The following is a 27,586-nucleotide window of genomic DNA, read 5'->3' as shown; positions in this document are numbered from 1 at the left end:
AAATCTTTAACTGCAGTGGGCATGTGGGGTCAATCTTGTTTGTCTCAGCACGTGCTTGCAAGCATATCACCACAGGTAGTGTATTTTACAAAGTTGCTTTTTTTTTTTTGGTTTTGTTATTTTCCAAACACACTAACAGAAAAGTATCCTAACTGACACAAAGCGCTATCTGTGAGATTATAAAAAAACCATCAATTTAAACACTGTATACAAAACCATTTTAATTACCCTATAAAAAGCACTAGGCTTCTAGACACTAGAATATAAACTGTTCCTTAAGCAGCCTTCTCACCCCCCAGCATTCCCCAGAGTCCCCCCACAGTTCTTGGTGGACATTCATGCTGTACACATGAGGAGGTGTCACTGTGCCAGCTCAGGGAGCTTCCCATTTCCATGAGTCCAGCCAAGCACTGCAGCCCAATCAGCTCCCCACACTCCCACAGCCATGCTGCTCCTGAAATCTGAGCACCCTCAGAGATATTTTTAGTAATCCGTCACTTCTAGGGCATTCAACAAAAACACTGAAACATCCATACTTTGTTGCAGATCTGCACACATTTAAAGATAAATGGAGGTGCCAGAAATGCAAAAGTGAAAACCTTTAGATTAATTTAATTATTTTGTGAATTACAGCATACATGACAGAAATTAAAAGTTTTTAAGCACCTGAAAGAAAGTAAAAAGTTCTGATTGGAATAGTGAAGGAAAAAAGGATATCAACTTGTTCTGTAGCTTCTCTAACCACACAGATTGATATTAAACTTAATACTGTTCTCCAGTTTTACAACTGTAATGACCAGCATTTATGTCTTATTCAGCTACTAACTGTACTAACACGTCAAGTGCAAGACTAATTGCTATTTCTATCCATGAATGCAGAGCTAAAGCATGTTTTTTCTTCCAAAATGACAATCTAATACCAATCATGAATCAAATATTTTAAAGGGAAAAACCTACATAGAAATATTTTTATCTTAGACATTATAAAACCACTAATACATGTTTAAGCTAAGTTAAGGAAGCGAGCATGAGGTGACATGATACAGTTCTACTTCCTGCATCTATATTTTAAGATTATTACTTAGTATTTCAACCTGTAGAAAGAATCCAACATGGGCATCTTGCTATCAGCCTTTTTTCCATATGGGAAAAAAAATACCAGATATGTTTGCTACGAAATCTTTCACATACATGAAACAAATGAGAAGATTATCACTGCTCTGGTAAGAGAAGTGAAGGTTTAACTTGCCATAAGCAAAGCATGCTGGAAATCTGAGACTGATTTACACCTTGCTGCTACAGGGCTCTGGAAAACCTGAAATGTGAGTCTGACCTTGAAGCCAAGAGCCTCACAGGGGAGGAAAGGACGTGACAAGGACAGGTCAGTTCTTGAGCTGTGGGATCTTTTGTTTTATAAAGTCATGTTCCATGTTCTTCACAACAGTGGTTTCTCCAGGAAGAATAAAGAAAGCATGGAAAATGCATTTTCAAAAATGCAGGCAAAATTTTAAACAAATCCTAGTTCTGCAGGCTCATCTATGGGAAGTTATTATTTGCTATATCCTAAACCTGATATATGCAAGACTGGAAACTTTACACTCAGGCCTCTTGTGCATATTTTGCCATGATTTTAGTTATGACCAAACACCAACTAGCTGAGTGCATTTAAGAATGACTTCTTCACAAGCACAAAAAACTGACTACCCCGAGGCTAAGAAAAAATTAAAAGGAGGTAAAAAGCACATTGATTCTGAGAAAACACATTCATTAAAACACAAAATTTGTAAACATTTTCCTAAGACTTTAAACAACTTACCATTAAGTGAGGAGGCTTAATGACTGCAAGAGCTTTAGCCAGAGCTGAGGACATGGCAGTCAGTTGGTTTCTGATCTGCTCAGAAGGCATGCTCTGCAGCTGAGGGCCCAGGGGAGCATCTTCTCTAGTACAGTAATTCAAATCTGAACCAAAACTCAGTGTCCGGGTTGTGTGATCAAGGCGAACCTTTGCAAAATCAAAAAACGAAACAAAACAAATTTTAAAAAATGGGAAGAAAAAGGATTGTACTATTATTACATATTTATATTATAGTTTTTCTGTTGCTCTGCCTATGAGCACCACGAGTCAACGGAAGCTCTAAGCAGAAATCACTTGAAAAAAAATTTTGCTATACCATTCTGTGAGAAATGCCAAATTAGTAGGAGAAAAATAGCACTATGAATAAAAGTTTGGTTTATTACTGTGGTTTATAAAAAAAAAACCAAACCGACCAACAACAACAGCAACAATAAAAAAAAAAAACCACTGGAAGAGGCTGAACTTTCAATGATGCAATGAAATGAGTACTGGAAGACAAATCAGTCTTGCCTCTTCCTCCACATTGTCAACCAGTTCCTTTTCATCCCCTGCAACACACATGAACCCAGACATCACTCCACAAAAGTCTTTTCCCAGCACTCACCTGTAAGTCACAATGCCTGGCTGCATCCACGATACAACGCTCCAGCTGGAAAGCATCCACAAAAGGAACCAGGGTACACAGACGGGCAAACTCAATGCTTTGATAAATCTGGGCCACCTGAATGTGAACAGAAACATTAGGCATTTTCCTCAATAAAAAGAAATCAGAAATTGTTGTACAGGCCTTAAAGTTAACTTGGTAAATTGTCGACAAATGAATGTAAACATATGAATGTAATTGTAAATACTCTTGCAAGATTTTTTTTCTGTACTGTATTTAGATTAAATACCATTCCTGAATGGCTGCTTTGTATGAAGGAGACTGGCAGCAGTAACTACAACCAGCTATGCTGCTAATTAGCCTTCAACTATTTCTTTAGCACACCAGAAATAACACTGCTCATCACTGGTAATGAAAGCAGGTCAATGAAATGTGCATTTTATGAAAAACTCAGATACTAAAAAAAAAAAAAAAACCAAAACCAAAAACCAAAGTGAACATTCTTCCTGACATTGCTCCAAAGAGAAGTGTTAAAAAACTTGCTAAATAATGAAGAAAATCTAGACAAGAGACCACACCACTACACCCCACTATTGCGTACAGCTACTACAGCTGTATTTAAGTGATGCACAAAGTGAACATATGGGTTATATACTGTAAAAGAGCATTTCAGAATCATAATGGTCTTCCATTTATTGGAAAGAAAAATTATTTCAGCATTGACGTTTCCACCTTAATCTTCTTCCAAAGCATTTTCTTATGTATACTTATGTATAGATTTTCTTTACTCTTACCTGCTGCAGAAGGCGAAGGATGGTGTTGTTTTGCAGGTGAGGAACGTACAACTGCAGTTCAGGTTCCTTTTCAGCTTGGTCCTTCACCCAGTTCAGAACCTATCAAAAGTCTGAAAAGTTACTCTATCTGCATCGACCTGTACAAACTTCACCATTAAAGTAACATTTCTGGTTTACAGCTCATGAAACAAGAGCACTTCCAGTCAGATACTGCACTGCATCCTTTAATCAGAACACTTTCAGTTACAATGCAGAGCTGACAGCTCTTGTATGAAGGCGACTGACAGTACTGGCAACATTTACCATACTGCTAATTTACCTTCAAGTTCCTTTTAGCACCTCAAATATCTTTGTTCCCACTATCAAAGAAAAAGAACATGATGTGCTTCATCAGCTGCGGAATTTACACTAATCTAATCAACAGCTCTCACATTATTCTACCTCCCAATACTCTACCTTTTAATAGTCACTGGTTTATCTTTCCACCCAGCACACAACCCACTTGCCAGCATATGCCCACGTGTGCACAGTCTTCTCATTTTGCAGCTTTAAACACATGAACTCAGTATCATCTCCAGCAACAAAACTTTCTGATACATTCCCAAAACTCTACACCTTTATGGAGCTCTGTGTAACACCCAAGAGACCTGAGTGAATTGTCATTCTATTTCAATAACATGGCTTACTCTATCAGATGTCATGTACATGTCCTGATTAACAGAACTTCACCAAATCATGTCTACCACTGAAAAATCTGGCAATAGAGAAAGCTAGTTGATATTTACCCCAAATCAATATTCAACTAACAGACTATTAGTCAAGACCAATTACTACACATACAGAGCTACAAAAAACTTACCTTGGTGACACGGGCACTCAACTTGAGCGGGTGAAAGTCTACTTCAAGCCAATTGTAAAGTTCTTTCACTTCTGGGACAACATATTGCACTACGTTGAACCTGACCTACAGTCAACAAAAAAAATCCAAAGATCTCAACATAAATACAGTATTAACCAATAGTAATGCTTGAAGAATTTCATATTCAACAAGTTAAACAGGCACCAGATGTGCATTTTGACACAGGGGACTACGTACTTTTCATTACATTCTCAATGGCAGTGACAGTAAAGCTACACTACACCACTTAAATGTATTTAAAAATGAAAAAGTAGACCAAAATCAAACGAGGTAAACAGACTAGAGTACCATCCTTAGCCATTTCTAAGACACAAGACCTACTACACAAATGTAAGTCCACATCCAAACTAAAACCACATCTCAGATTACATTTCTGAAGCCTTCAATTGTGGGTTTGAGGCAAACTGGAGAGGTATTGCAAGAAGAAATAATTTGAATTGTAAAACAAGCTTTGAACCTAAGTTTTAGATGTGTGCAAATGACTGCAAGAAATTCAAACGTTCTCTGAAAATACCCCTGACTTAATGACTAATTTGATTATGAGTATCTGAGGAGGTCTCAGGATAGCTAAATCTAACATCGCTTCCAATTAAACACAAAGTTTTCATAACAACTCAGATCCGTATCATCCAACATTTGACATCTGACCTGTATTTACTCAAAACACATTTAAAACAGAAAAATAAGCACTTGGTTCAGTTAATTACACACTTCAGAGTTGGAAAAAAACCCTAAAGTTCTAGATCACAACAAGTTTCAGACCACTTAGTGTTTCAAAACTACATTTGTCACTTGGGTGACATAAAAGACAATATTGAATCTGACTCCTTAGTGCATACAAGCATTCACTGTCATTTCCAAACAGTTCTTGTGAATCTGCAGTTCAGTCCCAATTAGCTACACAGCTGTTTTAGCATTAAAATTGCTGTCCCACAGCTGAGCACAGTGCTCTAGAAGGAACAGGACTCAATGTTATGAAGCTGCTCACCATGTCATTGATGAGGCTGGCCCGTGTAGGGGGAGCTTGCAGCCCCAGCAGGGTGGCCAGGCGCCGCTGTTTTTCCACAATGATTCCGTCCATATCCAGGAGACGAGCAATATCAGTTCTCTCTGGAGTTATGGGAATGGACAGGGTGGCCAAAAGGACTCGAGTGGACATCCTGGTGACAAAGCAGAAGTGCAAGAGATGAAGTGCAAGAGAACACTTAACTGCTGTTCATACACGTGCAATTCAAGAGAGGAGCAAGGAGCACATGATGTAAAACTCTGCAAAAACACCAGAAATAACAAAAAAAAGAGGAGACACCAACTGCACCATGAGAGGAAATAGTGGAATTTTGTGAAGAAAATACCACCACTCAGGAGAGAAAAAGGAAACAAAAATCCAGGTATTTATCAACTTGCTTAGCTTCTCAGTGAGTAAGAGAAGAAAGCTTAACTAAGGTGATTCTAATGTTCACAATACTTACGCTGTAGCTTTGCAAAACATCCTCCTTGCTCTAGATTTCTTTAGAGGCAATTAGCACTGGCCAATTTAGGCAGAGCTGCTCATAGCCATACATGTCATCTACTTCTTTTGGGGTACAATTTAGTTTATTTTTGAACCTAGGGGTTTAAAAACAGATTCTAAGATCACAGCATGTATCTTTCCCCACCTCTGCATCTCCTCTTGTGTGAGATTCTTTCGCATTTCTCTTGATAAGTGATAAAGGCGGTGAAGGGTGGATGCATGAAAAAGAGCATTTCCTGATTTCCAGAAGACAGTTGAAACTTTGTGATAGTAATTTGCCATCAGCTGTGGTTTGGGTGGTTTCTTAGACAGTGCAAATAGTCCATGAATATCTTCCACTGCTTTGAAAGCTTCCTAAAAAAACCCAAAATAACCAAATACACTACGGTTAGAAAGACTTTTGCAACAACTCAAAAAAGGAAAAACATAAATTCATTAAAGGTTGTAAGACTGTAAAATATTTAATACTACTTAAAGCTGTGATCTTCAGTTTTGTCAGCTACATGAAATTAAATACTTCTTTCCTAATAAATTATTTGGACATACTCCATTAACTATCTGCTTAGAATTTGGTATTTTTGAAAACTTGTTTCATTCAGATTTTCAAGCTACAAACCAAGGGGAGAAAAAAAAAAACCAAAAAAAATTCTGGAAAAGCTGCAGGCCACAGTGTGATGGGGGAGCCCTGCTGCATACCTGCCACAGCTCCATGCTGATAGCACTGTCCAGCTGCACCAGCCTGGTCTCCAGGTGCATGGACTGACTGTCAGGATTGTTGAGGTTGATGGCTGTGCTTTGGTTGTGATGCCGCTGGATCTGCCCCAGGTGCATTCGCAGGTTATCGCAGAGCTTGCGGAACTCTGCTTTCCGCGTGTACTGCAGGCAGAACTTGAAAGCTGCAAAAATGAATAAAGTGAATTAAAAATGTTTACTAATGGTGACCATGGCAGTTCTAAATGGGATTCAAATATGTAAATCAGTACATTTAAAGAATCTTCATTTGCAGTCAAAAGACATCTCAAACATGGTACAATCTGTCACACATAATGAGTAAGTGACAATGCAGAGCATTTTCATCTTGACCTCAAAAGATGAAGATGTTTCTACATAATTAAGCTTAAAGAGCAAAGGGAATACTTTAGGTCTCTTTTAAAATGTTCTAATTTATGTAGTGATTCCAGCTTTTAGTTTGAATTAAGAGCAAACAAAATCCTGTGAATGGCATGAATTCAGGTTTTGGCTTTGTAAAACGTGGGAAAAAATTCTCAAGTCATCTAAATATTGTAAAGTCAAATGAACCTTTCAAATGACTGGAAATGACAGAGGAAAAAAAAACCTGCTGTTAATGCCAAAGTTCCTCTCAAAAATCAGTTTTTGTTCTGGCTTCTGGAGATAAGCACAACACAGACAGCACAGTGCAGGAAAGAGGTCAAGAAGAGGGGATGGACTGCAGAGGAGGATCAAGACCACCCAAGAGCCTTGAAACCCTTCAACCCATTTCCAGAGAGGTCCAGAAGAACAGACTGAGTATCACAACTGAGTTGCATAAAAAGTGAGAAACTTATCTATAAAAAGCCCCCCCCCCATGAAGGCCATGTGCGTGTGCACCCCAGGACCCTGGACACCCCATCAGCTGGATCAACTCTGAAACAAGGACTGGTGATCCCTCTATTTTTCCATTCCTTTCTTTATCTCTATCCCTCTCTTTAATTCAACCCTGTCTTCTTCCACCCTATCCCTTCATCCACACCCCACTGCCATGTGGTTACACAGGGAGGTCAGGGACTAACATACCAATTTCCATGCCAAGTGTGCCATTTACTAATAAAACTCTGTAAGCTTTTGAGGACTCTCTGTTTCTTGTTGTTCCTTTTGACCACAAGCATCTATAAATCTTGGATGTTCCCTTCCCCATGAAGGGGAGACACCACATCGTGATACTTCCAGTTTCCATCTTTTGGACCTACCTTGCTGTGCAATGTCATGGTACAGGCGTTCTACACGAGAATTATTTCGTAGAAGATCCAAACACTGTCTATAGGATTCCCAAAGAAATTTAACCCAGGGTGTCAAAAGCAGACGGTCAGTACGATCCTGAGTGTCTTCTCCACTTACAGCACTCAAAAGAACACTATAGTCAGGACAGGAGGGTAAGGAAAAAGAAAAAACAGAAGTGGTTTATTCCCTACAATTCTCATAACTTTTTCTTATCAAGTTCTAAGATGAGACTGGGCAGATCTGAACAGCTAATTGCTGCTGAATGGTCTTTTGCTTATTTTCAAACTGGTGCATCAGACTGCTCCCTTTTCCTATAAAGGATGTAGATAATTATTTCAAACTTTTAAGTTTCAAACTTTGGCCACTGCATATACAACTGACATGCCCAAGCTCCAGGTAAGACATCAGAAACTTGTATCCTTCACAAGTAAGCCAAAGGAAACTAACTCCAGGATTTTCACCTTCCCTTTCCTAGCAGGGAGCTGTGTCCTGTACCTCTGTTACAGTCATGTATCACTGTCAATGCAGACACTTTAGTGCTTGCTGACACTTCCCTTTTAGTCACCAGCACTGCTGCCAGAGTTCACTTCATGTCAACATGTGACACAAGCGCTGTGTTATGATCCGCACACATCAGAAACCAGAATACTCACATTAACATTTCAAATCCTTTACAAATTCTGACATGAAAAAGATGTTTAAATATGTCAGAAGTAAGATATGATAATCTTGCATTTAGAACTTCATTCCCTCATCACAGAAATATAAGACTGGGGAAAGCATTCCCACGACACTGAGACCAATTCAGTGAGACGTTCCACATGATCCCTTTCTGCTGAACAATCCACTCAACATGCTAAACTCACAGAGAACTATCATCCCTAAGCCTTCATTTTTAAAATTCTTTTTGAACTGTTTCTAATATAAACTCTTAACTCTTGTAACTCTTTTCTACTACACCATTTCCAGCTCTAATTTGCTTCCCTTGGGTACCAGTACTACATATGCTATTAAACATGACATGTCACCAGTACCTTCTCCAAGAGATAAAGAAGTGAATCCAGCAAAAAAGTATGAGAAATCTAGAAAACAGGACCTAAAAAACACTAAAGAAACTGTGCTTGTTTAGATGAGAAGTGTGATTGAAAAGACACATTCCCTAGACCTGTTACAGAAAGGAGTACAAGGAAAAGAGAAGTCAGTCAATCATCACTGTTTAGCTATTAGTGAATTCCTCTGTAACAATTTCAGGCACTGGAAATAACATGAATGGCACTGCTCCCCTACTGAAGACACATCTATAACCACTTCTTTTTTGCAACCAACTTCTACTGGAGAGTTTTGCTGTTAACATGTAAATCTACAGCCTTCTACTCCATGTCTTTGTGAGTATTAATTGACTACCACAAGTCTATTCCTACACAAGACAAATATCCTCTACTTCAGTAATTTCTTCCAATTTTCTTTGATCATTCTTTGTTCTTATTATGTATCCTATTCTCTCTTGAATGTACTTTCCATGACCTTCCTTCTATTATCTCATCAGTTAACCAAGCAAGTATAAAGTAACATTTCCTTTTGTTTGTATATGCCCAATGTGGTCAGAAGAAATGGAGGTGGTAATATACAGGAATTACATTGGTCTAATATAATTAACAGCATTTCTACATCAACCAGTAATGAGCAGTTAACCATAATAAACTCTCTCTGGTATTGCCAGTACAGATGCAGATCTGAGCAGACACTAGAAAGTGGTGACCCAACTTCCAGAACCACTCATACTGCACCTACGTTTTCTATTCTTTACTACTTGCTTTTTTTACTTTTCTTTACACAGACTCAGGATTTCATTCAATGTAAAATTCCTACTGTTTTCCCTACCTTTAAAACCTCTAGACCACTAATATTCTGTTTCAAGTCCACCACATTTCTATCTCAGCTTTGTGAAGGAAAATAAAGATACTTTCTGTAAAATTGCTACATTTTGAAGACAGGCTGCACACCTTTCTGGAGTCTGAATGTTATCCAAGTCTTCTATGTCCAGCACCATCTGCTGTGATTCTTCCTTAGCTGCTTCTGTTTTTTCTTCAGCTAATTTTAAGTAGGCTCGAACAACATCCTCCAAAGATTTGATGTTAACCTACACCAAAGGCAAAAAAAATGGGAAGATGTTTCCACCCACAATAGGCAGCAAATGTTTAAAATGCAAATGCTACAAACCCAAGAACATCTAAAAGGCAGATTAATCCTAATTCAGGGCAAATCAGTTACTTTCAGATTATATCATCTGACAGATACCACGTGTCCTATAAATAAATAAATAAAATTAAAAAATCAAAAGCCATACCTGCTGGCAAATATTCTTGTACTGGTACAATCCTTCTTTTGCCAGATGACTCTTGCGGAGATCCACGCAGAGTTCCAGGTACTTCAGCATAATCGGTTCGTGGATTTTCTGCCATGTTCGGTGTTTCTTACTTTTCATAACATCATAGAGAACATCTAGGGCAGGCTGCTTTTTCCCAACCTCAAGAAATTCTGAAAGTAAAATCCCAATTAGCAAATGCCTTGCACACCAGAAGATGCATGTTTTATGCTTAACACAGTAAACACTCAGAATTTAATTAACTTTACCCAAGATTCATTGTTGGTTTTATTTAGCTGACCACATTAAAAATGCTGGCAGATGTGACTCAGTGCCAGTCGTTCAATGACGTAACTGGCAAACAAATGTTCTTTGTAAATTTACATGGGAATTTCAGGATAGCGGAGATGTCTCTCCATCCATCCAGGCATGACTGAGCACATCATACACATGAATAAAATAGACACATCTGGTTTTACAGCTGGTTTCATCATGGACAAGGAATACACACCAGGAGGCTTGTGGGTACAGCACCTACCAAGGGCATTTAACAGATGCAGAACAAGACTATGAATCTGACTGAAAGAGAAAGTCTTGCTCTCAGGTGAGGGAGAGAGGAAGGAGAGGAAGGAAGAAAACTTCCTTCAGCACAGCTGTTCATTTGTTGGTTTTTTTTAACTCCTCAGTGGTTTAGCACTTCAGTTTATAGATGTTACATCAAAAGTTGCTGCAGTTCAATTGAAGGGTGAGACACTTTTTAAATCAAGCCTTGCTGCTGAAACCAGTGCCCCATTTACTCATCCCTAAGCAGCTGCTGTTATTAACAGGAGCTCTCAGTATCACAGCAACTCCCACCTCTGATATCCCACACATTCTGCTTCCCACAAAACACAGCAAACCACTCATGAGCAAACACCAAAGCAGAGTCCCACATACACAGAGACCCTACTCTGAATGTACTCTGCACTGCAGAAAAGCAGCAGAAATGAACACACAGAATGGGAAGCAAACAGGTTTAAAAGATAAGGGAGGTCAAGTACAGCTAGTGGGAAATGTGCCTATCCTTAAAGGCTGAGGGGTGGAGCCAGTACTCCTCATGAAGTACTTTGGAAAGCACTCCCTTCCTAAAGAAATAATGGCAGAAACTATTAGAGTAGGGGCTTGCTCAAGGGGCTCAGACATCAGACAGAGCTTCCTAGTTCTGGAATCTCAAAATTGAAGTTAAACATGGCAAAAGATATAGACTGAACGCAGCAGTGTGGTTTTAATCTAAGGATCACAACAGCTCATATTCAGGGCTCAGTGTACGTAAATAATGAGCTGGCGTAAGATGAGCAAATTCCTTTCTAGAGAAAGCACTGTGATACAATTGAAGATAATCAAGGTTACGGTGTGACAGTATCCAGGAGCACTTTTTTACTCACCAAGGGAATTTTAACAAAGCTGCCCTCCATCCCATAATTTACATTGCTATTCTGTCTCAGAGCTGCTTTTGAGACAATTACTGCTCAGCTTTACATTTTATTTATGAAAATGAACTTGAAAGGCAAGTTTAATCTTGCAACAACATCAAGGTACTCCAACAGCAGCTCTCAGTGGTCGACAACCAACTGGACAAAGCACAAAATTAATTCATATTGTTTTGAAACTTTTAATTAACTCTGGCCAAGCAGGTTCTTACGAGTAAGTCAAATAATTAAGGCTCATTTAAGAGACACTTCAGTAAAAGCACAAAGTGAACCTGAAGAATCAAATACAGTACATATCACCATGATCTGCAGTAAGAACTGGAAGTTACGGAAACTCAGATCTGTAACATACAAACTGCAAAGCTGAGCCCATAAACAGCTCTAAGAGTTACCTTCTACTATTTTTTTTCTTTTATAATACTTCAAATGCTAACAGGCATCCAGAGCAGCAACAGAAGCTCTGAGTGGCTAAGTACCAGCAGATACACATCAACAACTCACCTACTGCTAGCCCAAAATCCTGAATTAAGTTCAGTTTTCAATCTGAGAAAACATATGTCACCACAGGAGGTGACAAAGATGTCATGTGCTTTACAGTATCTCTCACAGTGAGCAAGCTCACTATCTGCAACAATAAAACACTCCCCCAAAGTTGCATTACATCCCTGAGCACAAAGCAATGCCAAATATTAACACTAACTGACAGTTGGCCTTGACCTACATTTATCACTTGGAAAAAAAGGCCTTTCTTACATATGTGTATATACTTCAAATCATTCAAGCTTTTCATATTTCCAAAGATCACCCCTGTATGCTGAAGTCATAAAGAACATGAAGCATTAAGTGCTTCTAATGCTCACTTGAATCTTACATACAAAATGCACACACTGGAAACTGCACTGAATGTTCCAGTTTGAAATGTCAGTTTAACATTAAACTGTTTCCTGCAACACACAGTCTTAGGTACCACTTTCCACCCTTTACTATGCTTGGCTGTGGTAAGACTGAGCCCCTTCAGTTTCTAAAACTTGACACTGCTTGCCATGTTTTCCGCTTAGTCCACTGAAATTCAGGATTGCCAGCATATGTCTGGAAAATATCCCCTTCAGTTTAACTCGACTCCTTCACACTTCAATACAATTTAGTAGATTTGTAGCAGTATAAGAAATGTGAATTTAAATACCAGGAAAGCATCAATAATAATGAGCAGTTTAAGGTCAATATCCCAGAAATGTGACTTGCACACCAAGTAAGCACAACTTATTCTACCCAAGAATTCTGAGGTATAATTAAAGTTTATATATTATGGTACATGCATCTTTTCCAGTGAAAGGACTGATGCAACACAGCTTCATCCTTGAAAGCTGACTGAAGTTGATTTTATCTTTCAGCTTTTTACCTTGATAGAAAGATTTTTACAATGAATTTTTAATTAAAAATCTTGAGGACGTGCAGAACTTTAACATTTCCTTGATAATATAGTAAGTACTTGAATAATGCACAGTCCCCAGACCATGCAGCCTCTTCTGCTGTCATTTCAAGACCCATACATCATCTGTAAGCCGTGGATGTCTTTAAGTGTTATCTTGTGATCAGCCCTGTGACAACGAAGGGTCTAAATGGTCTTGCTAAGGGCTTTAAATAGGATACTATAAAAAACAGAAGCGTCAAAGCCATATATTTGGCCCGAAATGAGCCAGATGATAAATATAACCAGTCCTGCTGTTATGTGGCAGTCAGCAAGCGACGGCTACAGCGCTGAATTGTCTCTCTTGCTTGGTCTTCCACGGGCAAACCAGTGCTACCAGCCTGTGCAGCAGTGAAGGAGTTTAACCATTTGCGTTCTCACCGGAGTCACGTGAAGGACGGGACACAACATAGGAATCCCACAGGGGACAGAAGGGCCCGAGATCAGCCCGGGTTTGAGATCACCCCGGCAGGACAGTGCGCTCCGGCCCGCTCAGCCCAGCCCCGGCCGCCCCTACCGCCGGCGGGCTCAGGCCCGCGGGATGAGGCCGTGCCAGAGCCGGCCGAGGCCGTGGCGGCTCCCCCTTGGCCCGGAGGCCGCCGTGGGGCCCAGGGGAGCGGGAGGCGGGGCCGGGCCCTCTCCCCGCGCCCGCCGGGCCTCCCTCGCCTCCGCCATGCGGCACGGCCGCGCCGGCCCGGCCCGGCCCTTTCCCCGCGGCGGCGGCGCCGCGCCGCCCGCTCCCTCCCGGGCGGGCGCTCCCGGGCGGGCTCCGCTCAGCGCCGGGGCATTCCGGGTGGGCTCTCCCGGGCCGGCCCGGCCGAAGGGTCCCGGGGCGGGCGCGGCCGGGGGCCGGGAAGCGCCGCCAGAGGCGACCCAGCGCTGTGAGTGGGTGGGCGCGGCCCGCACTGACCGTTCGCCCGCTTCAGGGCGTTCTCGGGCCGCTGGAAGTACACCGGCATGATGGCGGCGGCGGCGGCTCCTCACGGGGCGGCGGCGGCTCCGAGCTCCAGCCAGGCGGCGCGCGCGGCCGGAAAGGGAGGGAGCGGGAAGGGAAGAGGAGGGAAAGGCGCCGCGAGCGCCCTGACGGCCCCGGCGGAAGCGGAAACCCCGCCCGGCGCGCGCGCGAACCGCCCGGCGGGACCGGGATCGGGGCGGGAGGGGAGCGTGGGGACATCGGGATCGGGAGCGGGAGAAGACTGTGGAGGAATCTGGACCGTGGGGGGATCGGGGCTGGGAGGGGATCGGGATCGGGAGGGGATCGCGGGACGAGCTCCACAAAGCCCTTTGAGCTTTAAACGACAGCGGGGTCACAGCGGGGTTTGCCGGGGTGGCGGTCGAGGGGCTCCGGCCCCGTGTGAGTCGTTTGTCTGTCTCACACACTGTATTTAGCACTGTTCGTACTGTTCACTTTCTTATTCTATTCTATAATATTCTTTTTTATAATATTCTTTCTATGATATTTTATATATAATAAAATATATATTATGTATATTATCTATATTATATGTATACATAATAAAATAAGATCTATACTATCTTATAATATTTCTATAATATTCTTTCTTATTCTATTCTATAATATTTTATTGCCGCTTCTAGTAAATTATTCTAGTAAAGTTCAACCCATGAACTTTATCTTTTTGTACCCCCAGTTCTCCATCCTGTCGGAGGGGGAGGCAGGAGGCACCTTCAGAGCGGTGCGTGGTCCGGGGTGTTTCACTGGGAGCAGAACATTGGGAAATTCCATTCCTAAACTATGACAGACCTGTGTTTTAGTATGGGCTGCATTAAGTAGAGTCATCACTAAGGTATTTATAGGGCCGAACAAGTCCTTCTCTTGTATTCATAGAATTAATTCAAAAGTCAACTACCTGAGGTCTGGGTGGCAGCTCCCCAGGTGGCTGGAGCCAGTGCCTGTTCTGAGTCCTTGCAGCCTTCTCAGGGGGGACCTGTGCTCTGATGGGGACTGCAGGTGTGCTGCCTGCTATTTATTGCTGAGTTAGAGCAGGATTTGCTGTTGGACAGCCCACCCCATGTGTTTGGGTCTCTCTGAAGTTCCTGAAAGCCCTCCAGGCTGCGATCAAGACGATTTTGTGTCAGGAGCAACTTTTATGGTCTGACTCCTCATGTCTTCTCCTACATGGTATATATTAAATGTGTGTGCCTTAACTTCAGGACTTCATGAAAATCATATGGCAGGCTGCCCTTCAGCGTGTTCCCAAGCCAGGTAGGGACAGGCCTGGCCTTTCCCAGAATGCACATTTTCTTTGCCAGCTTCTGATGCTCCTCTAGTTATCCCAGTTATTTCGTAAGTTTCATCTACTAATCAGTGTCATGGTATTCTTAGAAACACTTAGGTTGGAAAAGACCCTTAAGATCATGGAGTCCAATGTTCAGGTGCCACTGTTCATCCAGACTTGAAAATGAGATCTTGACATTCTCAAATAAATTTGTTGATGCCTGGAGTTAGTCAGGAATAGTTCTGTTTTCCATGAGTGTTCCTCACCCCACTCAGCCACCTCTTGGGCACAAGCCAGCCTTCATCCATGCTGTGTAGAAGCACAGAGATGTCTGTGCTTTGGGTTGCTCAGCGGTACAGCTCCTGGCCGTGACTTCAGGAGGTGGTTTGGTGTAACATTTCACATGAACTGTGCCCTTGACTTACAGAGTGAGGTAACAGAGGGCTTTGGAGATGATGAGGGCACTGGAGCTGCTCTCTTTTGGGGAAAGGCTGAGGGAGCTGGGCCTGTTCAGCACGGAGAAGAGATTACTTGAGCAGGGATCTCATCCGTGTCTGTCAGTATCTTAATGGAGGTGTCAGAGGACAGACCAGGCTCTGCTCACTGGTACCCAGCAATACGACAAGAGGCAACAGGCAGAAACACAGGGAATTCCACCTGTATGTCAGGAAAAACATCTGTATTGTGCAGTGGTCATGCACGGGGACACTGCCCACGGAGGCTGTGGAGTCTCCCTGGTCGGAGATGTCCAAAAGCCGTCGGGACACATCCTCAGCGCCGTGCTCTGGGCACCTGCTGGAGCAAGGCGGTGGCACCGGCTGAGCACCATGCTCCCTTCCAACCCGAGCCAGCCTGGGATTTAGTGACGCAGACAACGAAAACCACTTCTATTTTCCCAGACCGTTTTCCTGTTACCCCGTTCCCAGAGGATCGGCCGCCGGCAGCGGGGCGGGCGGGCAGCGCTCGGTGCATGGCGGGGAGGCGGGCCGGCGGGCGGGCGGAGCGGGGCCGTGAGGGTGGAGCGGGCCGGGCGGGCGGAAGGCGGCGGAGCGAAGATGGCAGAGCCGGAGGCGCAGCTGCTGCGGGCCGTGGGGCTGATCGGTGAGGGCCGCTCGGTGAGGGGGAGCCGGGGCGGTGCAGGGCCCGGGGCGGTGCTGCTGCCCGCCGCGCTGAGGCCGTGGGCCCGGGCGGTGCCGAGGTGCAGCTCTGCCTGTTGCGGAGCTCAGCCCTGCACAACTCGGCCCAAGTGTCTGAAATTCGCGGCTTCCGAGGCTTGTGTTGCGAAATCAGAAATAGGGAAGATCATAAATAAGCTGGTCCGGGTGCTTGTTCCTCAATACCGTGCTCATATGGAATGTGCATTCGAACTTGGTGCTTCTTTGACCTCATGAAGCAGGTCATGAATGGAGATTTAATATTATTTAAAAAATAAAACCTGTGTCAGAATTGCTGCCCTAAGGTTTAAACCATAGTGGCAGAACTGGATGTCTAGGGTCAGGGTAAGGTGGAATTTTAATCTGATTCCAGGAAACGAACCTGATTAACCCTGATTAACTAATCGATTTACTTCCTTGCTGCTGTTTGGCATTCTCACAGTGAACATCTTTCCACCATAGAAAAAGACACCAACGGAGATGCTTTGTGGGTTTGGTGTTATCCGTCCGTAACAGCTGAACTGAGGACTCTGTTGCTGCGAAAGTGCTGCCTTACAGATGAAAACAAATTGCTTCATACGTTTGTATTCGGCCAGTATAAAAGGTCTTGGTTCTACATCACAACGGTAGAAGTTCAAGATTCTCCAGCCTTGAAAAAGGTAAGACTTGGCAGGGTTTTTATCAGGAGAATGCAGGGAGGGCTTCTGCAGACCTTCCTCTGCAGGTTGAGCAGTGTTTTCCCATTGAGGGAAACATAAGGAAGAGCTGTGAGCAAGTGAAGGGATTCAAGGTGTTGTGTGCTCACAGATGCAGCTCTATCCAGGTATCCAACCAGTCTACGTTTTGTTTTTCACCAAGGCATATATTGGATGGAATTGCATAATGACTGAGATACTCATTACCCAATTTAGATTCCTTGTGTTAACATGCAAATGCTATTTCATGCTGCTATTTCTAGTTACTTTGCATTGCAAGTTCAGCAGTTTGTTTTTCTCTACACAGTTTGTTTCATAGTGTTCACAATCTTGTTCCTGTAGAACTTGATGCTTTTTTTTCAAAGGATTGAGTTATGTAGGTACTTCCTTTTCCAGTGCATTGATTACTGAAAGACAGCAAATACATTTGTATCTTCTGTCTTTTCCCTGTTATGAAAATTGTTAAACTGGCTGTTAAATCTGTTCAATTTTCATGTTTCACGCTATGTTGTTAGGTAGAAAGATAATGTGGCAATTTCGCATGCCCACAGCAGAATGTTGCTTGCCTTTCCTCACTTCAAGCTTACATCTCCTATGAAATAAAATAAAATAAAATAAAATAAAATTGTCACAGTGTTGTCTCTGACAGTGGCAGTGGAAGGTGCTGTTTCAGAAGGATACGTGACCCTGGTCATTGTCTGCAGACTTCCAGTCTCGTACTGTCCCAGCCCACAATCATTAGATTGAGGAAGTTAGAGCAGTTCTGTTTGTGGGCCTGCTATCTGTGTGGTTTTTTCCAGTCTCCTTCTAAATATGTTGGTGTTGTCTGCCTCCACAGCCTCCTTTGGCAACCCATTCTGGAAGTTTCCTTTCTTCTATGAGGAAGAAAAATGCCTTTCTGTTTTTTAATAACCTCAGGAGATTAGAGGACAGCAACTCTTGTAGTGTGGGTTGAGCAAAAGATAGTCTGTACTAGAGTTGAGTCACATCAGAAATTCACTACTCAGGCCATTTCTGCAGTTAGGAACTTGGAGCCTTGACAGTGAAGTGACCAGGACTGTTCGTGTGGCATCATTAACTGAGCTCTGTGTGTTTCTGTGTCATGTGCAGGTGACCCACTTCTCCATTGTCCTGACGGCCAAAGACTTCAACCCAGAGAAATATGCAGCCTTCACCAGGATTCTCTGTAGGTCTGTATAAAAGCTGGGCTGAGGTACTGCTGTTTGCATGCTTAGATCTTGCCAGAGCAAAAGGTTAAATTCACTGTACCACATTTGTTCAAACAGTCTGCTGGAATCTCAGTCCTACAAATGGAATCAGATGATAAAAATCCTTGATTTGAGCTTGTCACGAGTTCATGCTGTAAATGTTGGGTGAATGTCAGATGTCCATTGGCTTTTAATGTGTATTTTCTCCAGACGTACACCACCAGCCCCCCCCACATTCATTTTCTCTGAGAATGTATTTTTTTAAAGTGTTAACATTTGGGAAGAGGTCAGTGCTGGACTTAAAGGTCACCATGTGTATGGTGAACAACTTGCATCCCTCCACAACATCTCTGTAGATGCTTCTTGCAGCTCCTCTGAGCTAAGCACAGCACCCAGGGAAGGTTTTGCTTTTCCTCTAGGGAAATGAGAGCCCTCTTCCAGCCAAACTACCATCTTCTCATTTCCTTGTCCTGTTTACTCACTTCCCTTCATGTCCCCATTCTCATGCTCTCTCTCTGCTTCTTATTTTGCTTTTCCTTCAGTTTCCAAATTAGTTTGGTCCCAATTCTTGATACCAAGAGTATTCCCTGAGATTTTGCAGCTAATTGGATGCAATTGTGAGGTTATTGTGCTCTTGGGACTTACTATATATAATGTAGACTTGGGAATGCCTTCAGGCTTACCAATTCTGCAGGGTACTGAAAAACAGAGATTTGTTCTTTTTTGGTGATACATGCAATACTTAGATTTGCTGTGGATTGCATTAATGCTGATTTATCAGCTAGTACTTCTTTTCAAATCTGGAATGGATTCTCCTAAACATGATTAATAATTGAGTTTCAAATGTGATGTAGCTTTGTACTACAGCTAACATGGAAAATGTGTAGTTGACAGCTTCAGTGCTATTCCTGAAATATCTTAACCTATAAAAGGGATTACAGTATCTCTCTGCTTCCTGGCAGACAGCTGACAGTGCATGGGTTCTCTTGGTGTGTGGTTCTGTGTCATTTTGGGTTTTTAATGAGTATCAAGGACATATTTATATTTTTCTTTCATCATTTAACAAAGAGTACATAAGAATGGCAAATGATACTTGGATTAAAAAAAATAACTACTCATAGTCCGCATGTAATAATAGGAGTTACTGTGGTAGTTGATTTTCACAAGGCAGACACCTTCCAAGTCTGCAAAGAATCCTTTGTCTGGCCCCCTCTCTACACCTTTGAGGTGTGTTTCTATCTTAGTCCATGTTGATTCATAAAACAGAAAACTGAAACAAGAATACAGCGTTATTTTATATTCTAAAAGGCAGATGTGTTTGCGTACATGTTGGGAGATTTCTAATTTAGTATTTAAAACTTCAATTAGGTGTCCAAAATAAAAGTAGTAATGCTCTTTGTGATACTGATTTTTAATTTTTCATATGTATACTAGTACTTATTGCAGTTAAAAAATCAGACTCTCTTCTTTTCACACAGAATCTACTTGAAGCATGGAAGTCCAGTTAAAATGATGGAGAGTTACATTGCAGTCCTTACAAAGGGCATCTGCCAAAGTGAAGAAAATGGATCCTTCCTCAGCAAGGATTTTGATGCTCGGAAGGCTTACCTTGCTGGTTCCATCAAAGGTTAATTACTGCCAGAGTCTCTATTCTGATTTCTGTCTTACAGCATAAAATACAGTCTTATTTTCATGTGCATTTCAAGTAAACAGTGCTAACAGTATTACTTGTGATGTTATTATTAAACTTCTTCAAAAAACAAATGATAATATCAGCATATATATCTTCTATAAAATAATTTTCTCTCTTTTCTAGATATAGTGTCTCAGTTTGGAATGGAAACAGTTATTTTATATACAGCACTGATGTTAAAGAAGAGAATTGTAGTGTACCATCCTAGAATAGAAGCTATCCAGGAATTTACCAGGTACTTTGTCAATTCCTTCCTTCCTACCCACCCCCAGAAGCCAAACAAATTTTGAACCTTCATTGAGAAAAAAACCCGTATTTTAGGAGAAAAAAATCATCTTAAACCTGTTCATTGAAATTCCGCTAAACCCTCTTAAGGCTTCAGCTGTATGTTCCTCAACTCAGAGAAATTAAAAGGTGGAATGAGTGATGAACTTTGCTTGCACTGATAGCAGAAATCTCTCTATATATGTTTGCATCCCAAATGAGACCTATTCATAATTGTTCTTTTTCATGGCATGCAATTTGTACTGTGAAACTTCAGTTAGTGTGAGTAAAAATCTACCATGTCTCAAGTTGCACTCTAATCTCCCTAGGACTTTGCCTGCTTTGGTGTGGCATCGACAAGACTGGTCAATTCTTCATTCATATGTGCATCTAAATGAGGAGGAACTGGAAGCCTTAAAAGCCTGTACAGGTAGTGATAACTTATTAATCAAAAATACAAGGAAAATCTAATTTCCATTTCTGTTGCTGCAAGGTCTTGCACCAGTGTACTTTGGAGGGGAAAAAATGTTATTTTGCTATTAATGGTATTGATCAAAGCTAAACATCATTTTCTTTGGAAAAGAATCAACTAAACAAGTATGTGGGAAGATAATTAGTTAATCTGGTGGCTTTGGGTGGATCCACATCAGTCTATCCCTAATCACAGATGCAAAGGAGCCTTGAGACTTTTTTGATGCTTTGATTGGAGGGATTGAAAGTCTTGCTGTTGTACAGAAGCAGCTCACTTTAGAAGCTATGTTTATTTCCAACTTCTACACATCACTAGTAACAGAATGGCTTTTTTTGAGTTCCTAACTCTGAAGTTCCAGACTTTTATTTTGATGTCAGTGAAGTCTGAGGCTCCTAAGCACAGGTAGACTTTATTGGCTGTGTAGGAGTTTGGTCTCTGTGACACACTGCTGTGTGTGCACAGTGCTTAATGCATAATCCAGGAACAAGCCCTTGGTTAATGCAGAGGTTACTATGACACATCATGTGGCCATTAAGAGGCTTCTTTATACAGAAAATGAGCAAGGAGACTACTCATCTTCAACATTTCTACAGCTCACTAAGCATCTTCCATGGAGAAAAACTGGTCTAAGCTTGCTCATCTGACATGCTATAAGTAAGAAAATCTGCTGGGTTTACTCCTCTGTTTCAGTGTAATGCTGACTTTGTGACAAGAGGCTCCAGAGTGGAGATTTTTGTAATGAGAAAGTTGCAAATGAGTAATTTTTAGTAGGAAGGTAGAAACAGAGTTTAAAAATTCAGATTGATAACTTGGTGATACTGATGTAGTATTACAGTTCATCCATGTTCAAGGCAATTTCAGAAGTTGATTTTTAACCTCCTTGGAAATGAAGCATCTGCTAAACACTTTTTGAATGATAATATCAAGAGAGCAGCCTCCTGGGTCTAATGAGTATTGTGTCAAATACTCTTAGAACAGACTTTAGGACTGTGATTTTTAGTTTTATTTATGAAGATCCTAATCTTGCTAAATTCTATTCTGTAGGTTATATCGCTGGATTTACAGACTCTGAAGTGAACAGTAGATCAGACCTGTATGATGTGTATGTGAATTTGGCAGACAGTGAGATTACTGTTTCCCCTGTAGTAAAAGGTTGGTTGCTGTTTGTATTTTGAATTTAGAGGCAGTTTATTCCAGAGTTGACAGTAATTGTGCAACCTCACTGTAGGTAAAACAGTCATGATCCTTTTTTCATCCATGTTTTAAAAAGTCAATATGTAAGTTTCTGTCTTTTAATTTTGTTGCAACCCTGGAAGACTGGTTAAAGTTGGAATTTGGAGAGAAGTGCTTTATCTTCCAAAAAAAATGCATAACTGAGATTTCATAACATCCATGTTAGACATGGAAGAGAATTTCATCTGAATGGAGAGATATGAGTCTTTGGAAAAACATGGCACTAAACACTTGAAGATTTGGGGGCTATTTGAACGAAAAGCTCCTATCTTGCTTATCACCCTGCTGCTCCTTATCATCTGCTAAGGGCCCCTTCAGAGGTACTGGCTGTTGATCTAAGGTTATTGCCTTTACCAATAGATTTCAAAGGGCAGTCATGAAAAGAATCCTCAGTTTGGTGTGTTATTCATACGCATTTCTAGGTATCATAAAAAAGGTGATTTCATGTGTGGTGTTTGGTTTTTTTCTTACACAGAGGCAATGACAATGGGAAAACTTCACAAAGAAATTGGACAACTGATTGTTCAGTCTGCAGAAGATCCAGATAAATCAGACAGCCAAGTCATTAAGGTTAATATTTTATTTTTTAATCTAGTTAAGTTCTATTGCTAAATCTCGGCGGAAGGGGGGAGTAGGAGGAAGAGTGTCACAGAGAATCAGTCAGTCTCTTCTACTTCCTGCCTTTTTACAAATGAACACTTTCATTCATCATGCAGGTTTTTAAGGATAATTTATTTAGTTTATATTATCTCTTGGGTAACTACATTGCTGAAGGAAGTTTATAAATTCTATTGATTGTAAGACTGTTTTCCCGGTTTAATTCTCAAGGTATGGATTTTGCTTAATGCTTTGTCAATAGTATTGGCAATATCTTGACAAGGTCGTGCTAAATATGGCTTCCTAGCTATAAAACCTGATTTTTATGCTGATGGCATTTTTTCACTTCCTCCCCTATCTAATATTAGACATTTCACAACTGAGAGACTTAGTCACAGAGCTCAATAAGGCCAGGAGAGGAGTGGCTGTGCTCCCTTTATCCAACATAGCACAAGAGCAGGCTGAAGAACAGTTACAAGTTTGCCTTAAAATAAATGGGATCTTTATTTTAAATGAGCTATTTACTTATCATTATTTCCTTTTTTTGTTCTGTACTGATTTTTTTTTTATAGTAAGTGTATGTGAAAACATTATAACACCTAATATTATATTCACGGTTTCTTGTTTTTCTGTTCCTTAAGGACATTTCTCTGAAGACAAAAGAAATCTTGGCTACTTTAGCCTCGCTTACTGAAGTTTCTGATGGCAATGGAAAACCAACCCTTAATGCTGAGGCCCTGAAACAAAAGCGATTTCCACCAGCCACAGAAAACTTCCTTTTTCATTTAGCAGCTGCTGAACAAATGCTCAAAATCTGATTTTGATGCACTGCAGTGTTATGGACCAGTTCAGAAAAGCTGTCTCTGCCATCCAGATAGGTATACCTGGTATTTTATATGAAAAGCTAAAGGTATGAGTGAATGTCATAGTTACCATGATATAATGCAGAATATTGGAGCTTGACTGGGAACATATGGAGAAGTATTTGGGAGCATTCCTGGTGTCATTATCTCTCCCCAACTCTAACTGTCTATCTGTGGCTCCTGTATTTCACACCACAAAGTGAGTGGCTATACAAGCAGCACAGGCCAGTGTGTCCAGGCTGTGGCAGACATCAGTGTAGTGGCTGTTTGTCCTGCACATTCCAGCAGATGGACAGCTCTGACTTGCCTGCCTGAGGTCTGGGACATGGCTGCAGCACACAGGCTGTGAAACCAGCACAGCTGGGATGTGCTGATCTCTGCACAGGGATATCCTGAACATGCAGCTGGTCTGAGTGCTCCTTCTGGGTTTCCAGGAATGTCAGCCTGTCAGATGCTGCTCTTGCTCTGGACTGCCTGATACCTGGAAATCCCAAATAAATGGACAAGTTCTCTCTTTCTACTTGAAAGTGTCTAGGTGTGAATAAAGGATGTCTTGGAAAATCTGATGTGGTAGCCTTAGTATGAAAAGGAAGGGGTATTTTGAAGCTCAGGTGTGAGTTGAGCACCTCTTTTGGACTCTTGCCTTAGAGGTTTCCCCCCTTTCACTCCGTCCCATGCCTCTGATGGAGGGATAAGATACAGGATTACTGTGCTTAAAATGGGGCTTCTTAGGGGGTCATGGACAAGTGCTGCCTTACAGCTGGAGTCATTTGAGAAGCCATGGGGGTTCCCAGCTGCAAAGAGACCTGGCTATTCATTCCTGATCCACATGAGAAAAGTCAGATAAGTTAAAGCCTTATGGACAGGGATGTTTAAATGGCCAGGTACCACAGGTAGAGCATCAGCTTCTTGAATGACTGGAGCTGTAACACAGGTATTGTCTGATGGTGCTCTGTGTAAACTAAATCTAGATGGAAACTTCTGAAGTCATAGTGAAAACTGGGAAAGAGTTTAGAGAAAATTAAAATTTGCCTACTTGTTTGGTTGCACAGCCATAACTCAAGATATTTTTTTTTAATTTTTTTTTTTTTACTGAGCAACCTGAAACTAACTGCTTTACAATCTTCTGAGAAGAATTTAGAGTCTTTGTAGGGAAATGCTCTGAGCCAAACAATCTGTATTTTTTCAGAAGTGTCCACAACAAATCAGTCAATTCTGCAGTTGCACTTTGTTATAAGAAAAAAATAACCTTTTCCTTGGCCTTTGTACAGATAGGCTGTAGCATGTGGTTTTACATAGAGATTTTATACTTAATGATTAAAAGTTTAGTAACCAATATTTATATTGTTAAATAATTGGATGTTTGCTATTCTGAAACTGGTAGAGCTCATCAGTAACTACCTGCAAGCAATATTGGTTGGAAAAAGAGTTGTTCTTTTGCTATGTATCATACCTGAAGGAAATCTGTTTTAGAATGTGATTAAGGAATGTGGCATCTGTGTATAAAATGGGTGGTTATTACAGTCAGGAAATGAAAGTGCTTCAGAACAATCCCCTATTTTCAGGGATGTAAAATTCTACTTTAACACTTAATCTGAAGTTTAAATTCTGAACACAGTAGCATGTAAATTTTTTTTAACTTCCAAGAAAAATACTGCAACTGCCTTTGTTTACCTGTAAGTGCTCTACAGCTTTTTTCCCCCCATTTGCCCATTAATGGTTTTTTGTTAATGGTTCTTTAATATTGCTGCTTCTGTTTTGGGACCTATAAAACACTCGAAATAGAGGAACTACAAAACTGTGCTGAAAATTCTATTCAGGACCTACTTCAAAGTTCACTAAAATGGAATTCTTTCACCAAGGAAAACCTGAATCTGCTTCAGCCAGCTGTCTTAACACCACAGTGTAACCAAGAAGAAATTCCCATCATTTCTTAGTAACAAACTCCCTTAAGGCATATCTAGAGACAACCACGAAATGCAGAGAAGCTCAATTGCAAACTAAACCTTGATGCCTGTTTTGATTTCTGTTTTGGAAATGTTTCAGTTGAAAATCTCAGTGTTGTATTAGATCTTCTGGCGTTTGTGCAACACAGATGAAGTACAATTTTGCACTTAAGGAACTGGACTCATAGCATGCTTATGCCTATTAAAAAATTCCTGAACAGTCTGCCCTTTAATTTATGTAAATTTATTCTTGAATAGCTGTGACCATGGAGTCACAGGCCTTAGCTCTTAGTTTTGCAATACTGGGATTGAGCTGTGGTTTGGTGTTTAGGTTGGAAATGTACTGCTACATGTTCAAACACTTCTGTCGTTGCTGATTTTATCATCAGTGCTGTACAAGATTTGTTGGCCTCCCTCAGCTTCACTGCGTTCAGAGGATTGTCCTAATGTTCTTGCATTTTCTTAATGACTTGACACTGTTTCTTCTCAAAAAGGTTTAAAATAAAATAGAAAATTCTGCAAGGTCAGGACAGGAAAAGATTTCTACTTATTTCTCTCTTCCCATTCCTGAGGATGCACAGAAGCAGACTTCTTCCTTTCTTCCTCCTAGATGCAAAGACCATTTAAAATGGAATTTTTATGCATTCCTTTTCATTTTATTGCCTTTGTGTTCTTTAGAAATACAAAATGGTGAATGGTTCCTGTGCTGTAACATTCATTCTCCACTGTGTTTGCAGAAATTGGAAGGCAGAGAGTGAGCAGGGCAGAGGCTTGCAAAGGGGAGCAGGATAAACACTTCAGTCCCTGCAGCTGAGATTTTGCTGAGTAAATTGGGTTACTTGCTTTACTGCTTTCATCCCTCGGGTTTTAGTTCCTGGTATGAGCTGTCCTGCCCTGTTTCCCCTGCAGGCAAATGTGTGAGGGGGTAATGTTCAACTGGGAGCAGTGTCATGTTTTGTAACCTGGAAAAACTTGACACAGGATATCTGACAGAATCCCTCTTACACATCCTGGCTGCTTCTGCTTCTAGCCTCTGACTGTTCCTGAAATGGCTACTGAAGGTTTGTTAATTGTGTAGTGGGAGATGTCAGTTGAAGCAGATCAATGTCTAGATACAAAACAAGTTGTAAAGCTCAGTATAGGGAGTTCACAGCTGCCTTACATCCTTCCTGAGGCAGCTGTCTGGCTGGAGGCTGAGTCGGAGGCGTCTCTGGTCGGGTGAAGTCATTCCTTGGAGCTGCCCAGTGATGTGGGACTTGGGAGGAGACTCCAAAGACTGGGCAACAGCTCCTTCCCGAGTGACACTGTGCAGCACATGGCATGGTGTTTGCTGTCTGACAGGGAAGGAGCTGTAGTGCAGGACTCCCTCCCTGCCTTCACCCTTCCTCCACCTCCAGCATGTGGGGAAAAAGGAAAAGTAGCATGGCTGTGTTACAGGCCTGGGGGTAAAGCAGGGACACAGCGCCAGCTGAGAAAGGCTTTGATCTCAGTATTTCTTAACATGGGAGTGGCTGGTTTGGTTTTTTTTTTAAGCTACATTAAAGGGGCTGAAAGCCTCACTGGATTTTCTTACATTTCAAGATGACAAGCTGAGTAGGTGAGGTACAGCATGTTGTGCTGTACTAAGACTTCTGTTTTCCTTGAAGCCAAAAGCTTCCATCTGTTGTCATTCACCACAGCTTAAACTGGTTCCACCACCGATGCACTGTCACTTAACAGAGGGCCAGCTAAGGCAGGAGACAGACCTGCCTTGGGCTGGTATGTTGTTAATCTATTCCACATTACAAAGGGGAAGACTTCCTGTAGTTGCTGACTACTCCCAGGTCCCTCAAACATGACGCTTTGCTGCTTGTCCCAGTCTTGTTCCCTCACTTGTACCTCTGGACTACCAGGTGTCTGGTCCTGGCAGTTCTCCTCTCAGTGACTGGTTCAAGCCTGAGGATGCCAGGGCCTTTTTAGTAACATATTTTCCCTGCCCTGATTTGGGAAGCAGCTGAATCACCCGGGCTGACAATTTAAATGGCAGACGCCTGCCCTCCTCCTGGAAAATTCTGGTTAGGGCAATAGAAACATTTATGAGAATGGAGGAAAGGGGTATTTAATAATCCTGAGGGAGCTGAGTTTAATATGGCAAATTTCAGCTCAAGTATTCAGTAAGGAGCTGGTGGAGTTTGAGAAGGGGCAGCTGTAAAAACAGATACTATTACTAGACCTATTCCAGAAGCCTTACTCATGGAGT

General features: G+C 41.5%; 2 protein-coding genes and 1 non-coding gene across 3 annotated transcripts in view; 1 reads left to right on the top strand and 2 right to left on the bottom strand.

Annotated features, from left to right (window-relative positions):
• The window catches only part of EIF3A (eukaryotic translation initiation factor 3 subunit A), a 29,281-nt gene extending 15,230 nt beyond the window's left edge, over positions 1-14,051 (bottom strand). Inside the window, exons 1-11 of the mRNA XM_085064723.1 lie at positions 13,893-14,051; positions 10,028-10,218; positions 9,684-9,820; positions 7,650-7,813; positions 6,379-6,578; positions 5,828-6,036; positions 5,161-5,332; positions 4,113-4,217; positions 3,254-3,352; positions 2,460-2,576; positions 1,817-2,002 (exon numbers count right to left, since the gene is read on the bottom strand). Of these exons, the coding sequence (XP_084920849.1) occupies positions 1,817-2,002; positions 2,460-2,576; positions 3,254-3,352; positions 4,113-4,217; positions 5,161-5,332; positions 5,828-6,036; positions 6,379-6,578; positions 7,650-7,813; positions 9,684-9,820; positions 10,028-10,218; positions 13,893-13,941 (1,629 nt within the window). The 5' untranslated portion in view covers positions 13,942-14,051. The remainder of the gene's footprint in view (positions 1-1,816; positions 2,003-2,459; positions 2,577-3,253; positions 3,353-4,112; positions 4,218-5,160; positions 5,333-5,827; positions 6,037-6,378; positions 6,579-7,649; positions 7,814-9,683; positions 9,821-10,027; positions 10,219-13,892) is intronic.
• On the bottom strand, positions 2,765-2,897 carry LOC146435106 (small nucleolar RNA SNORA19). Its single transcript, XR_014853247.1, has one exon. It is a non-coding gene; the product is annotated as a small nucleolar RNA SNORA19 (small nucleolar RNA).
• Positions 14,052-16,239: 2,188 nt separating the features above from the next.
• On the top strand, positions 16,240-25,885 carry DENND10 (DENN domain containing 10). The gene is made up of 9 exons (XM_085064720.1): positions 16,240-16,323; positions 16,839-17,035; positions 18,182-18,261; positions 19,758-19,906; positions 20,096-20,207; positions 20,566-20,666; positions 21,753-21,860; positions 22,417-22,511; positions 23,180-25,885. Exons 1-9 carry the CDS (start codon positions 16,278-16,280, stop codon positions 23,354-23,356), a joined length of 1,065 nt encoding a protein of 354 aa, XP_084920846.1. The 5' UTR covers positions 16,240-16,277; the 3' UTR covers positions 23,357-25,885.
• The last annotated feature ends 1,701 nt before the right edge of the window (positions 25,886-27,586 follow it).

The sequence above is a fragment of the Lichenostomus cassidix genome, chromosome 6 (assembly GCF_008360975.1).
Source record: "Lichenostomus cassidix isolate B80296 chromosome 6, HeHo_3.0, whole genome shotgun sequence".
Taxonomy (NCBI): domain Eukaryota; kingdom Metazoa; phylum Chordata; class Aves; order Passeriformes; family Meliphagidae; genus Lichenostomus; species Lichenostomus cassidix.
This window is presented reverse-complemented; position numbering and strand designations above follow the sequence as displayed.

Bases quoted from the DNA above. Each gene is read 5' to 3' on its own strand.
- DENND10 (XM_085064720.1), top strand. From the start codon at position 16,278: ATGGCAGAGCCGGAGGCGCAGCTGCTGCGGGCCGTGGGGCTGATCG. The intron at 19,907-20,095 runs GTTAATTACTGC...TCTCTTTTCTAG, and splicing joins CCTTGCTGGTTCCATCAAAG to ATATAGTGTCTCAGTTTGGA. The intron at 20,667-21,752 runs GTAGTGATAACT...TCTATTCTGTAG, and splicing joins AGCCTTAAAAGCCTGTACAG to GTTATATCGCTGGATTTACA.